At 36.0% G+C, this 15,840-nt stretch overlaps 2 protein-coding genes across 2 annotated transcripts in view; one reads left to right on the top strand and one right to left on the bottom strand.

The window, feature by feature from the left end:
- The window catches only part of LOC110648341 (VAMP-like protein YKT61), a 43,306-nt gene that overhangs the window by 1,694 nt on the left and 25,772 nt on the right, over positions 1 to 15,840 (top strand). The window lies entirely within an intron of this gene.
- On the bottom strand, positions 5,092 to 5,707 carry LOC131171893 (60S ribosomal protein L39-like). Its single transcript, XM_058132088.1, has 3 exons — positions 5,550 to 5,707; positions 5,361 to 5,464; positions 5,092 to 5,276 (listed from the first exon to the last, which is right to left on the bottom strand). The coding sequence occupies exons 1-3, from the start codon at positions 5,550 to 5,552 to the stop codon at positions 5,228 to 5,230; spliced, it is 156 nt and encodes a 51-aa protein (XP_057988071.1). The 5' UTR covers positions 5,553 to 5,707; the 3' UTR covers positions 5,092 to 5,227.

Raw genomic sequence — 15,840 nt, 5'->3', positions numbered from 1 at the left:
TTTAAAATTAATTAAAAATTTTATCATCAATAAAATTTTATAATATGATTATAAAAATATAAAAAAAATAAATTATACTATTAGAGTAAAAAATAAATAATCAATATAGGTGTATTCTATTGTTATTTTAATTTATTATAAAGTAAACTTTGTTAGGAAAAATAAAATAATTTAATAAAATTTTACAATCCATCTTACGTGATTTTTGTAAACTGATAAAATTTTTTGCAAAATAGTTACTCAACTCAACTCAACTAAGCCTTTATCCCAAAAATTTGGGGTCGGCTATATGGATTCGCTTTTTCCACTCTGAACGATTTTGGGTTAAATCCTCAGAAATGTGTAATGCTTCTAACTCATGCTGTACTATTCTCCTCCAAGTCAATTTAGGTTTACCTCTTTTTTTCTTTCTATCCTCTAGCCTAATGTGCTCTACTTGTCTAACTGGAGCCTCCGTATGTCTACGCTTCACATGACCAAACCACCTCAATCTCCCTTCTCTCAACTTATCTTCAATTGGCACCACTCCTACCTTTTCTCTAATACTTTCATTACGGACTTTATCTAGTATAGTATGGCCACTCATCCACCTCAACATTCTCATCTCTGCAACTCTTATCTTAGATACATACGACTCTTTCAGTGCCCAACACTCACTACCATATAGCATAGCCGGTCGTTTTTGCAAAATAGTTAATTACAATAAATTTATTAACTTAATAGAAAAACTAATTATTACGACGAAAACTATATGTAATGCAACTAATTATTTTAATTAATGAATGAGTAATTTATTTCCATATTTTTTAATAAAATTTTCTATGAATAATTTATTTATTGAATTTAAAAAAAAATTATGCGTTTTCTTTTTTACGTTAAGAAACTTTAATTTTTTCGTTAAATTAATAAATTTTTTATAATTAACTATTTAAAAAAAGTATTAATTTATGAAAATCACAAGGGGTGAATTGTAAATTTTTATTAAATCATTTTTATTTTCTCTATTAAAGTAATTTTAACTATAGAATACACCATCTGCATAACGCGCGAGTAAAACGAGTAGCATTTTATCATAGAGGATTCACTGTATTACAAGGTTATAGATATGGCCCATGAGTTAGAAAAGAAGTTCTGTATCCATTATCCTCTCTGATTGAGATCTAATGATATTATGGGATCATCTCTTTTGAATATTTAGTCAGACCTTGCATCTCATTTGGTAAATCAGGACAAGAGTTTGCACTTCATAATCATACTTGTTTTTCTTCTCTGACACCATTGGAAAAGCAGAAATGGCTATTCTTTCAATTGTCAAGATTTATCATGCCATTAGGTTAATCTGTGGAGCCTTTGAACATTTTGAGTTCATGGAAGCCCAGTCGCACTTTCATTCTCTTCTGCCTGATTCGGGAATCAATCACTCAACTTCTATGGCTAACTCCTGGACGCCCCTTGCCATTGGAGTTGTGAAACAAACTTCGATGCAGCTGTGTCCAAAAAGAAAAATGAAGGCTCCATTGGAACTATTGCTCGAAATCATCACTGTTATCCCTATGGTTGGATGTGCAAAATCCACAAAGGCATTGCTGACCCATTCACACTGAAAAGTATGGCCTGTAGAGAAGCAGTTTTGCCAGCTAGCATTAAGGTTTCAAGGATATCGCATGGAAGGAGATTCGCAGATTTTCATTAAAGCTCTTAGATGCAGGAATGTTCCTATGAGAATTCTAGGTATTATAAAAGATATTAAGTCTCTCGCTGCCTCTTTCGACAATATCTCGTTTTCCTTTGTTAAGAGGAACTGCAATTCAACAGCTCACACCCCAACTTCTCAAGCTCTTCATAGCTCTTTCTTTAATTGCAATCCCTTAGAGCAAGTGCTTCTTGTTTGGCTTTCATACGACTAGCTGTTTTCTTATTTTTGATAATAAAAAGAAAGAAAAAAGAAAAGAAAAGAAAAGAGAGAGAGAAGAAGTTGGGATCAAAATCAGAAGGGTCTAATGCAAAGAATGCTAAGATTGAAATGCAGAAATTTTCCAATTTCAGCAAATCTTAGCAATTCTTAGATAGTTTCAACCCAAGAAAGGAAAGGGCAATAAGAAGTTTAAAAACAGTATTGGACAGACCAACTGTTTCTGTAGTGGAGGATGTACTAGACAAAGTTTGGCCTACTTGACAGAAGTGTGGGGGACAACACCTTGGACAGTGCAAATCCTACTTATAGCGTGGGCAAACAGGATATTTCATTCGAAATTATCCTAAGATACCACATGTATCAGTGACAAATGTGGCACAGCCTGCATACAATAATGCGCAAAGTTGAACGCAGTCCGCCAGTCATTATAGTTGTCCATCCACCTTCCCAAGAGGTGCTGAGAAAGGTGCAGAAGGGTGCGGTTCAATCAAGAAGGACAAGGCCGGGCTAGAGTGTTTACCTAGACGCATCAAGATGTGCAGGCCTTAAATACAGTAGTTTCAGATATGACCTTAGTTTGTTCCCAAAAAGCTTATATTTTGATTGATTTGGATGCCATGCATTTTTCTGTTTTGCCTGTGTTGCCATGAAAATTCAAAATCAACTAGTCAGACTAATCCAACCTTTATCAGTAGCCATTCTATCCTATCCAACAACTGATGAGTCAGTGATGGTAGATGAATTCTACTCATCCTATCCTGCTCGCAGTAAGAGAGAGAGACCTCCTAGCCATTCTAGCGTTGGAAACGCGACAGAGTTTGATGTGATACCTGTTATAAATTGGTTGACCAAGCATTATGCCAAGGTTGACTGTCGCAACAAGAAAGCAAGCATTAGTACCAGGCAAAAGCAAGTTCAGTTTCAAAGGTGGTGGGAGAAAAGCCACTTGCATAATAATATCCACTCTCACAGCCAAAAGAAAGCTGAAGAAAGGTTGTCGAGGGATTGCGAGGGATATAAAATTGAGGCAGGAGAGATGAAAGACGCGCTCATGGCCTAATAGTTGTTTAATGCATTTCCTGAAGATTTACCTGAAAAGAAGAGAGAATCAGGAGCTGGCAATGTGATAAAATCCAAGGTTAGAAGGGCAAATTACAGGAGAAGAAAAAAGAATCAGGAGCTGGGTGTTTGTGCAGGATTTGCCCTTGCGCTGCAACTGCTGAAACTGTCATGCAGCTATTGAGATGAATTTATGTCTAGAGATGAGATTCTGATTCTTCATTTCTCTTGATCACGATTATTTACACGTTACAAAATATGAGAGCACTTTTTATTAAGTGTGATGTAAAAATACAAAAAAAAATTGCGCAGATAAAAGTCCACTTCGAAGAATCATAGCAGTTGCCTATATATTTTTAACAAATTTTGCTCACTCCATTTTAACCACCTAATATATTTACTAGCTAATATGAAATTTAAAATGAATTTCAAAATTCTAAGATTGAAATGAAAAAAAAATTAACCGCAATCGGTGTGGTACAGATTTACCTACCTTTTTATCTTAAAACACGAAGTAAAATTACAGAAGAATAAAGAGTTGCTTACTGGCCAAAGGACTTGAGAAATTGAGCATTTATCAATCCTCGAAGACGCCTCGACTCTTTTATGCGACAGCCAGCTCAATACAAACTTTTAAGAGAGGCAAATGATTTATCAAACAAAACTAAGCTGACAGCTTGATCTCGCTCCCCGAAAAGCATGTATATAAACAAGAATCATTATTCACAAACAATTTTTAACCTTGATGATGATGAAACCACTCGATGTGTTGATGACAATTTAATCCCTCCAAGCCTTCACACACACACACACACACACACACACACACACACACACACACACATCCATGCATCCTAAAAGGATTCTTTTCCCCACCAAAGCACATGCCAGAAAGTTACAACTGAACCTGGCAACCGTCTAATTCAAAACCCAAATCAGACCAGTTCAATTCAGTACTGAAACTGATCTAAACCAAAACACCAACATTGAACCAGACTGAAACTGACCAATTCAATTCATTCGATTTTCAGGTTTTCTTATATAAAAAATAAAATTTTGCTTAAAAAATAAATTTCACTGTTGAATTTGATCAAAACCATAAATGAAACAAAACCGAAACCTGAACAGAGTGGGACTCTGCAGTCTGATTCCAGTCCCCTACAGACCATCCCTAATCACAACACAAAAATGTTTTATCATTGTCCCTAAGCTGTTAAGCCTCATTGACTACATCCCATCTTAGGTGATAACTACCGAGCATTCCACCTTCCCAAAATCTAAGCATTCACACCAATCTTGGCAAACTTGTTCTCCAAAACATCAACACATCCAGCTATCATAGCTTCCATTGATCGATGACAAGTGCCCTTCACCAACTATCCCTTACTGGCCAAGGTCCAAGTGCACCTTCACAAGTGCCATCCAGCATCCACACTTTCTTGTGACTTGCAGGATAAACTAGGCCCATTAAATATTCTGCACTGGGTAACACTTTCACCTTATGAATCAACCTTCAAGAACTTTTTTTTCCAGCTACCTTTGAGAACATCTTTGACTAGTGGCTAAAGACCACCAATTGTACCAATTTCCTACTTAGAATCTAATGAAGTTCTATAAAGCTAAGCACCTGCACCCCAAGGCTCAGCTTTATTTTCTAAAAGACTTGGACAAGATTCACATGAAAGACAGTACTAAAACACTTTCTATCAGAACATGCGTTAATGCAACGAATACAGACCTCTTCTAGCTCAATAGTTTGTTTAAGCAATTATTTTTCATCTCTTCCATTAGATGAAAGCAAGTTTTCCTACATGTACATTACTAGAAAACTCAAGCAACAGGACCTGACGATTAATCCAAAAAATGCAAACATGCTAAACTCAAGATACCTTCAGCATTGGAATCACATCACATTTGGTCTCAAACAAAATTTCTTCCAAATCAAACTATTAATAATCAGAATTCCATCAAACATGGAGCAACTTCAACGGTAGAACAACCAGATGAAACAATCAACAAAAATGAAATATAGAAAAAAAAAAAAAACTAAAGGCAAACAAATTAGAACAGGAAATTAAACAGGAACAAAATCTAAGCCATTACGTGAAATATCAAAATAAACAGAAATTAAACATCGTCATTAAAATCCCATCTAGATGTTCCAAAATGTAAACTCTCGTTTCAAGTTTTGTAAAATCAACTTTAAAAAAAATAACACTTAAAAGATTTCAAATTTAAACAAGCTCTTCCACCTCAAAACCCTAGCTTAGTGCGGCGCCAGTGCCTGCGCTTCGCGTTGTACCTGCACAAAGAACACCCAAAAAAAAATCAGTATCGATGAACAAATCCAATGCAAAAAACCAAGAATCGAAAAAACACTAAGTACCTGATGGTGTTATCGGTTCTCATGCGGATCCAGTGAGGGATGGGCCTGTTCTGCCTCATCTTCTTCGCCAGCTTTTTCTTGATGAGGAAGGTCTTGTGTGACGGCTACACATCAAACACATCATATCAGAATAGAAAGAACAAAGATCTAAATTCACACACGAGACATGGAAGGAGATAGAGAGAGTACCATTTTCGCGACTTCGGAGCTCGGAGGCTAGAGGCTCAATCTGCAAATAGAAACCCTGGCGATAAAAACCCTAAAGTGGAAAGGTTGCCGGTTTTATAGCAGAAGAGAACCAACGACGCCGTTTATCTTCTTAGAATGTTAGGCTTAGACTCCCATGAGTTTTGGAACAAAAAATGGGCCTGCAAAAGCTGGATTGCAGATCCATATCAAATGCAAACAACATCTATTTATTTTATCAAAACTCTCTTAGCTTTTTTTTTTTTAAAAAAAAAATCTTAATTATGTCTCAACGGGATGACAATTGATAATTATCTGAAAAATTATCTGAACTTATTTATTATTTTTAATATTTAAATTCATTTTAAATTTAATTCAAATTTATTATAAATTATTAAACTCATTTCAAATTTGATAATTATTATTTGAATAATTCTTAAATTTAAAATATATTTTTATTAATAACTTATATTTTAAAAGAATTTAATAATTCTATAAAATATTTAAATTTTATTAAAATATAATATAAAACATTTATAAATATTATTATAAAAAATATTAAATATTTAATTAATTATATATTATATTATATATAAATATGTGAAAGAAGGGAAAATAATAACTTTACCTAAATTATCATTTATTTTAAAAATTAATTATAATTATATTATATTATTTAAATTAATTTTAAAATTTACGTAAATTTAAAATTATTAATTTTAGAATTTATATAAATTTAAAATTTTTAATTCTACTTTTGTCACACCTTACCCCTCTGTAAGGCATAACATGATCCCGTAGAATACCTAATGAATTACCGAATTTCACCTACCGATAACTCATTAAGTACCCTACAAGGGATTTTAAAACAATTTTCTTATTTTTGTTAAGTGGTGAGCATTTTCTAATAGGTATTTAAAACATATGATTAAAAGTAAATCTAGTTAATATTTTTGGTCCATTTTATTTTTCCGCAAATTTTATAAAAATTTTGATAGAATTCCCTCTATATTTTGAGAAAACAGTTCTTCAAATACCTGTAAAAAGCACTTCTAAAAATTTTTCTCAACAACTGCTTCAATTTCATACTCAATCTCAATCAATTTCTCAACACCTTTATCAACTTTCAAATTTCAAATCCACTATCCAATGATCATCAAAATACTAGCAATCCATTTCATTCAAATTAAATAAAATAGTTTCATTCTACTTCATTAGAGACAGAACAATTTAGATACATCATTACAAAATTTACATTAAGAGAGTTTCAAACTACAATTTATATTACAACTTTATGCAAATTTTATACAAACTGCTCAAGACCCATTTTTACATGTCCATACATTTATGTGCAATATATACATCAAAAGAAATATTTACAGTTAGGGTATAAATTATACCCGAAGACTTCAAGCTGAATGATCATCAATCTTTAGCAAATCATCACGCTTCCTCTAGTCTCTAAATCATGACAAGAATAAAGTTATCACGAGTACTAGGACTCAGTGGTGCACAATATACTAAAATAATCTTTATGCAAAAATAAAATTACATTTATTCAAAAATTTGACTAAACATGAGCATTAAACACAAAACATGAATTATGAGATTTTAATGCAAACCAAGTTCATTTCAAAGTATCAAAACATATTTCATAAAACCCACAGTTAGATCATGCCATTCGAAACAAATAGAATCTCAATAGCCAGAGGATAAAGAGAAATCACATCACAAGGCTAGCTAGCTCAAATATATGGATATCCATTCACATCCTCTTCTACTGGCACACCTCAATACTTCTCCAGAGAAGGAATCAAAATTCGAAACTAATTACCCCCACTAGTCATGCTAATGAGGTGTTCAAATATATGGTCATGACACTGCGATTTCAAAACTTATCTTAACAATTTGCTAAACATTGTTATTTCAAATATACACAACTAACTTTCCACAATTTAAATCAAAACATCATAAAAATTGTTATAATTCACTGATTCAAATTATTCAAAACAATATGCAGAAATAATTTACAAAAGTTATACGTTGTACACAAACCTCAAGCGAGTCGCCTCTTGGCCTCGACTCGGTTCCTCGGGTTCTTTCCTGGTATCCTTTCCAACTGAAACACACAATTTTACAATGTTTCAGCACTAGAACTTAACATAAACCCAAAATAAATTTAGCTTCACTTTTACCTAGCTCTAACGTGCTAAATTCGACGTTCTCGAAATTTTTGTGTTTTGGGTTACTATTCACTATACTATTCAAGTCAAATAGTTGACTTTCTAAGGCTTAATAGGTATGGGAACTCCAACTTCACCCACATACCACATTTTGGTCACTAAACTTGTTGGTTTTGGTCATTTTCTCAAAACTTAGGTCTTTTAGGCAAAATTGCCAATTTTCAGTTTTGGTGTCCCTAATTGTACTGTTTCATTGGTCAGTTTACTGTTGGAATTTGGCAAAACTTTCTTCATAGAGAATGTTCCCTGTTGCCTCAAGTTTATTCTCCTTTTTGAATCACCCCAATTGGAGTTTTGTAGCTCAAGTTATAAGAAAATTACGTTTACTGTTCATGCTACAGAATTTTGTTCTGGCAGATTGTTAATTCCAACTTCGTTCAGTAATTTGATTAAGTTAGGTCCATAATTTGGTTTAACTTTCTTTATATGAAATGTTCTACTATGCCTTAGGTTTCCATCGGTTCAAGAATCACCTAAATCGGAGTTTTCTAGACAGAATTATAGCCATTGAAACTTTACTGTTCAAATAGTAAATCTGCAGTCTGCAGATTCAGTGATCCAACTTGGCTCAGTAATTTGATTGGGTTAATGGCATAATTTGAGTTGGTGTTCTTCATGAAAGTTTTAGGTATATATCTCATCTAACCACTGGTAAAATTTCAGGTCATTTTGACCTGCCTAGCTCGAGTTATGACTAAATAAACAAACACTGTTCATTTGGTCAGTTTGTGCAGGGCAGCCTGCGATTTCTCAACTTCGGTCACTTTGTTCACTAGGTTTTAGTCACTTTTTGGGCATGCTTCCCAAATGAAAATTGTGTCATTTAGTGCCTATTTTCATCTCCAATTGGTCCTATATCCATTGGACTTGTAAAATTTTATTTTTGGTCCCTCAAAGGAGATTTTAGTCATGCTGCCAGCACATGACCTTATCCAATCCGAAATTGGCTTTTAATTCCAACACTTCTAACACAACTCATTTGGTCACAAATGACCATTTTTCACTTCACATTAGGTCAAATATATCATTTACCAATTTCTCACAATTTTGCCTCCCAAACACTAGGTCCAAACCCGAACTTTCATATCTTACTCACTTGTTGAATTCTAAATGCATTTTTAGTACTCATACCCTCACTTACACTTAACCACTTCATTATTTGCATCAAAATTACCCATTTCAACATTATTTTGCTGCTGGCCAAAATTCCTAGGGTTCTAGATAGGCATGATTTTGCATGTTTTCATGTATTTCTAACCACTTTCATCTTACTTCTATACTTATAATTCAATCAAAATTAAGGAAGAGAGCTTACCTCAAATGGAGCTTTCCAACTTCTTGATTTTTCAAGCTTCTTTCAATTTTTCTCTTTCCAATCTTCTTAACAAGACTCAACTATAAGTTTTAATTAAGAAACTTATAAATTTTATGGCTCAAATCTTGGGTTTAAGAAGCTTTTTAGTGAGCTTCAATGGAGGAGGTTAAGAAAATGAGAGAGATGAGAGAGGAAATGAGAGGTGACGGAAATGAAAAAAAGAAACCAATTTTTTTTTCTTTTTATTTTGTCTTTTAATTATTAAGATTTATCCCCAAATTTTCAATTATTTAAATATTAGGTTTATTACATCATGCATGATGTCATGCATGATGTAATAACCTTTTTTCAACCTTTTTTTTTCTTTCTTTTTTTTTTATTTTTTTTCTATTAGTTCTTTAATTTAATTCTTGACTCCAAAATTTTCTTTTCTCTGATTTTATTTGACAGTTAGGTCAGGAGTCAGCTCTCGAGGTCAATTGACCAAATTGCCCCTTGCCGGTTCATCCCGATTTGCAATTAATTCCATATTTCTTTCGACTCCCTGACCTAATTATTTGACTGGCTTAACAGTTCTTTTTCGTGATTTTCTCTTTTCCACTGTGTTCATAAGGGTCCTAAGGACAGCGGCGTCACAATTTACGGTTCGAAATTTGAGTTTAAAACGACTTCGCAGTCGTTCCCGAGAAGGTCACTCATCGCTGTGACTCTAGGCTCGTTTAACTTCTTATATTCTGTTTTTCTTGTTTATACTTAACTAATTAGACATTACTAATTATTTGTGTTTATGGATTCTCTAGTTGTCTTAAGTGTGGTTCTAATCCCTTTAACTGTCCGAACCGACACCAGTCATCGGAACAGTAAAATATACCAGGCTATGCAAATAGGGGTGTTACAATTCTCCCCCCCTTAAAATAAATTTCATCTCGAAATTTTACCTGGTATCAATCTTTGAACAGCTGTGGGTGCTGTCTCCTCATGTCCTCCTCTCGTTCCCAAGTAGCCTCCTGGCCCGAATGATGGTTCTACAGTACTTTTACCAATGGTATCTGCTTGTTCCGTAGCTGCTTCACCTCATAAGCCAGAATCTCAATGGGTTCTTCTTCATATGTGAGGTATGGATTCACTTCAATTTCCTCTACTGGTAGTACAAGAGATGGGTCTGATCGATACCTCCTCAACATAGACACATGGAAGACATTATTTATCTTCTCCAACTCTGGAGGTAATGCCAACCGATATGCCAAAGGACCCACTCTTTCCAGAACCTCATATGGCCCAATGAAACGAAGACTCAGTTTCCCCTTTCTGCCAAATCTCATAATTCTCTTTAAAGGAGAAACTTTAAGGAAAACTTTCTCACCTACTGCATACTCAATATCCCTTCTTTTCAAATCAATGTAGGACTTCTGACGGTCTGATGCAGTCTTAAGTCGATCTCTGATCACCCTGATTTTCTCTTCAGTTTGTTGAACAATTTCAGGTCCAATCATCTTTCTTTCACCCACGTCATCCCAACACAATGGGGTTCTACATTTTCTGCCATACAAAGCTTCATATGGAGGCATCCCAATGCTTGATTGGTAGCTGTTGTTGTAAGTAAACTCAATCAAAGGCAAGTATGTATCCCAACTGCCCTCAAACTCAATCACACAGGCCCGTAGCATGTCCTCCAAGATCTGAATTACCCTCTCGGTGGCCATCATGCGTGGGTGGAATGCAGTACTGAAGTTCAATCTAGTTCCTAGGGCTCTCTGAAGACTACCCCATAATCTAGAAGTGAACCTAGGATCTCTGTCTGACACGATGGATACTGGCACCCCATGCAGTCTCACAATCTCATCGATGTATAACTTGGCCAATCTTTCTAAACTGTAGTCCATCCGGACTAGCAGAAAATGAGCAGTCTTAGTTAGTTTGTCGACAATGACCCATACTGCATCATGACTCTTCTGTGTCCTTGGAAGTCCCATCACAAAATCCATTGTTATTCTTTCCCATTTCCATTCTGGTACTGGTAGTGGATGTAACAACCCAGTGGGTACTTGATGCTCTGCCTTCACTTGCTGACAAGTTAGGCATTTGGATACAAACTTTGCCACATCTCTTTTCATACCCATTCACCAGTAATGCTCCTTTAGCCCCCTATACATTTTTGTGCCACCAGGGTGCATGGCAAAAGGAGACTCATGTGCTTCCTTCAAAATGATCTGCCTCAAATTAACATCATTAGGAACACATATTCTGCCCTGGTGTAGCAATAGACCATCATCTCTGATTGAGAATTCTGGTTTCTTGCCCTTTCAGACTTCTTCTATCAGCTTCTGATACTTCTGATCATTCTGAGCAGCCATTCTGATCTAATCAATCAATACTGGCTATACATGCCATGCAACTGCTGTCTGCCCATCATCATTAATCTCTAAGCTGGCATGTAATGATCTCAACTGATGTACCAAAGACAAAGGAGTAACCCGTAGACTTGCCATAGTCTTGCGAATTAAGGCATCAGCCACCACATTAGCTTTCCCTGGCTGATAGTCTATCAGACAATCATAGTCTTTTATTAACTCTAACCATCTCCTCTGTCTCAAATTCAGCTCTTTCTGAGTGCCCAAATACTTCAAACTCTTATGATCTGTGTAGATGTAACACTTTTCCCCATACAAATAATGTCTCCAGATCTTAAGAGCGAACACAATGGCTGCAAGCTCCAAGTCATGTGTTGGATAATTCCTCTCATGCGGTTTTAGCTGGCGTGATGCATAAGCAATGGCATTTCGATCTTGCATCAATACACAGCCTAACCCATTATGAGAAGCATCACTATAAACTGTATATTCTTTACCCGGAGTAGGTAAAGTCAGGACTGGAGCTTCAGTTAAATATTTCTTCAATTCATCAACACTCTATTAGCATTTATCCGTCCACTGAAATTTCACATCTTTTCTAAGCAGCTTGGTCAATGGAGATGCCAACATGGATAATCCCTTCACAAATCTACGGTAGTATCCAGCTAAACCCAGAAAACTGTGAATTTCTGTGACATTTCTGGGTGGCCTCCAATTAAGGACAGCTTCAATCTTACTTGGATCTACCTTAATACCCTCTTCTGATACTACATGCCCCAAGAAAGATATCTCCTTCAGCCAAAATTCACACTTCGACAATTTTGCATATAGTTGTTTCTCCCTCAAAGTCTGTAGCACAATCCGTAAATGTCTATCATGCTCTTTTGCATTCCTCAAATAGACCAATATATCATCAATGAATACCACAACAAATTAGTCGAGGTATGGTATGAAGATAGTGTTCATCAGATCCATAAAAGCAGCCGGAGCATTAGTTAACCCGAATGGCATAACCAAAAACTCATAATGGCCATAGCGGGTTCTGAAGGCAGTTTTAGGAATACTTTGCTCTTGTACTTTCAGCTGATAATAACCTGATTTGAGGTCAATTTTGGAGAACACAGCTGCACCCCTCAACCGATCAAACAAGTCATCAATGCGGGGCAATGGATATCTATTCTTTATTGTCACCTTATTCAACTACCGATAATCAATACACAAGCGGAGAGCGACATCTTTCTTCTTTACAAACAACACTGGCGTTCCCCAAGGTGACACACTAGGGCGGATAAAGCCCTTGTTAAGCAATTCTTGCAACTGCACTTTCAACTCTTTCAATTCTGCAGGTGCCATTCTATATGGCGTTATAGAGATTGGGTCCACACCAGGCATAACATTAATCTCAAACTACTCCTCTCTTTCTGGAGGTAATCCTGGCAATTCATCAGGAAATACATCCGAAAAGTCACATACTGATGGGGATGTCCTTAGTCTTTGGACTCCCCACTTGGGTGTCTATCACATGTGCCAAGTATGCTTCACACCCCTTTCTGATCATCCTTCTGGTTAGTGCAGCCGAAATGATGTTTGATGGCAGTAAATGCCTCTCCCTATGTATTACCACATCACTGTACAAAGGAAGACCAAAAGTGACTGTCTTCAGTCTACAGTCAATCATGGCGTAATGCCTGGCTAACCAATCCATGCCCAAGATGATATCATACTCTCTGAAGGGCATTTCAATCAAATCTGACAGAAAAATATGTCCTTGGATCATCAAAGGACAATCCCTATAAATTCTGTTGACCCGGACCTCTTGTCCTAATGGACTAGTTACTAGCACTTCAAAACCTATTTACATACATGGAACAGCAAGTGAACTGACTATGCTAGCACTAACATATGAATGGGTTGAACCTGGATCAAACAATACAAATACTTCTTGATTAGAGATAGAGAATGTACCAGCTACCACATCAGAAGTCTCACCTCTTCTCATTTGTCTCATTGTGTAGATTCAGTTGAAGCACTTCCTTGTCCCGATCGACCAATCAGCCCTCGATCGCTCAAGCAAAGGTGCCTCTACCTCTGCCTCTTCCTCTGCCAATTAATTGTGAACCTCTGGGAGTAGGACTCTGAATAGATCCCTCAGCAGTAGTAAGAGCTGGACCATATCTCGAAGACGGAGCACTAGTGCAGTCTCTTGCTAAATGACCCTTGCCTCTGCAGTTAAAACAGGCTCCAATGTCCCAATAGCATTCCCCTCCATGAATCTTGCCACAAGTCTCACAGGGGCGGGCAGAATGTGAACCCTCGCTGATCACGACTGACCTAGGGGTCTCTCGCCTGCAAAATCTGCCCCTACTAAATCTTCCACCTCGACCCCTGCTAGGTCTACTAAATTTCTTTCTCTTTCTAGAGGTAGCACCAGAACTCTGTTCAACTGATTTTTCCCCTTTGTCTTTTTCTGATTTCTCAGCTTTTTCTGATTTTTCTTTCACTGGGGTTGCTTCTGATTCAATTCTCTCCAGTTCAAGTGCTTGAGACATAAGCTCTGAGAAGTTGTTGTGTCGAAATCCCACAACTTGCATCCTTATACTGGGCTTCAAACCCGTCTCAAATCTCTTGCACCTTGCCTTTCTGGTAATAAGGAGACTCCCAACATAATGACTTAAGCGGGAGAACTCCCTCTCATACTCTGCCACTGATCTATTTCCTTGTTTTAAACTAAAAAATTCTTGCAGTTTCTGGTCAACATATGCATCTGGGATGTATTTCTATCTGAACTCTCTAATGAATTCATCCCAGGTCAGCACTGGTGGTTCAACCAAGCTGTGGGGGATGGTCTTCCACCAATCATACGCATCCCCTTGCAGTAGTGACACAGAATACTCAAACTTTAGTTCATCTTAGCAATGCAGCTTCTTAAATACTCTAACCATTTTTTCGAGCCATTGCTCTGCCTCTAAAGGGTCCACTGTACCCTTAAATTCTGCAGCCCCATACTTCAATAACTTATCATACTGTCTGGCTGGAGGCAGTGGTTGTGCCACCGGTGTCTGAGGTGGAGCTTGAACAGGCATACCCCAGCCATTTGTTAAAACATCGCAGCCATCTGCTGTGCGAACTGTGCAGGAAACTACGGCATTTGCAGGGCTGGTGCTACTGAACCACTGACATTCGGTAAAGCTGGGGCTTCCCCTTGTGCCTCAGCTTCAACAGATTACTCAACTGAGCGATCCCCTTCTTTCATTTCAGGCTGAAGTTAGGGTATCTCTTGAACAAGTAACACATAGAGATTTCCCTCCGTTAGTTCATATTCATGATGTAATGCACTGTATGTAACAATTATGGACATTGAGCAGCTGTACTTAACAAAGAAAAGACACAAATTCGCAATTTAAAACATACTTCAAAAACTTGCTCTGATACCACTAAAACATATCACACCTTACCCCTCTGTAAGGTATAACATGATCCCGTAGAATACCTAATGAACTACCGAACTTCACCTACTGATAACTCATTAAGTACCCTACAAGGGATTTTAAAACAATTTTCTTATTTTTGTTAAGTGGTGAGCATTTTCTAATAGGTATTTAAAACATATGATTAAAAGTAAATTTAGTTAACATTTTTTATCCATTTTATTTTTCCGCAAATTTTATAAAAATTTTGACAGAGTTCCCTCTGTATTTTGAGAAAACAGTTCTTCAAATACCTGTAAAAAGCACTTCTAAAAATTTTTCTCAACAACTGCTTCAATTTCATACTCAATCTCAATCAATTTCTCAACACATTTATCAACTTTCAAATTTCAAATCCACTATCCAATGATTATCAAAATACTAGCAATCCATTTCATTCAAATTAAATAAAATAGTTCCATTCATACTTCATTAGAGACAGAACAATTTAGATACATCATTACAAAATTTACATTAAGAGAGTTTCAAACTACAATATATATTACAACTTTATACAAATTTTATACAAACTGCTCAAGACTCATTTTTACATGTCCATACATTTATGTGTAATATATACATCAAAAGAAATATTTACAGTTAGGGTATAAATTATACCCGAAGACTTCAAGCTGAATGATCCTCAATCTTTAGTAGCTCAGTCTGCTGCTCCTCTAGTCTCTAAATCTACGACAGCAATAAAAGCTATCACTGAGTACTAGGACTCAGTGGTGCACAATATACTAAAATAATTTTTATGCAAAAATAAAATCACATTTATTCAAAAAATTGACTAAACATGAGCATTAAACACAAAACATGAATTATGAGATTTTAATGCAAACCAAGTTCATTTCGAAGTATCAAAACATATTTCATAAAACCCACTGTTAGATCATGCCATTCGAAACAAATAGA

This window comes from Hevea brasiliensis, chromosome 13, assembly GCF_030052815.1.
Source record: "Hevea brasiliensis isolate MT/VB/25A 57/8 chromosome 13, ASM3005281v1, whole genome shotgun sequence".
Taxonomy (NCBI): Eukaryota; Viridiplantae; Streptophyta; class Magnoliopsida; order Malpighiales; family Euphorbiaceae; genus Hevea; species Hevea brasiliensis.
The sequence above is the reverse complement of the archived record's forward strand: the minus strand, read 5'-3'. Positions and strand labels throughout refer to the sequence as shown.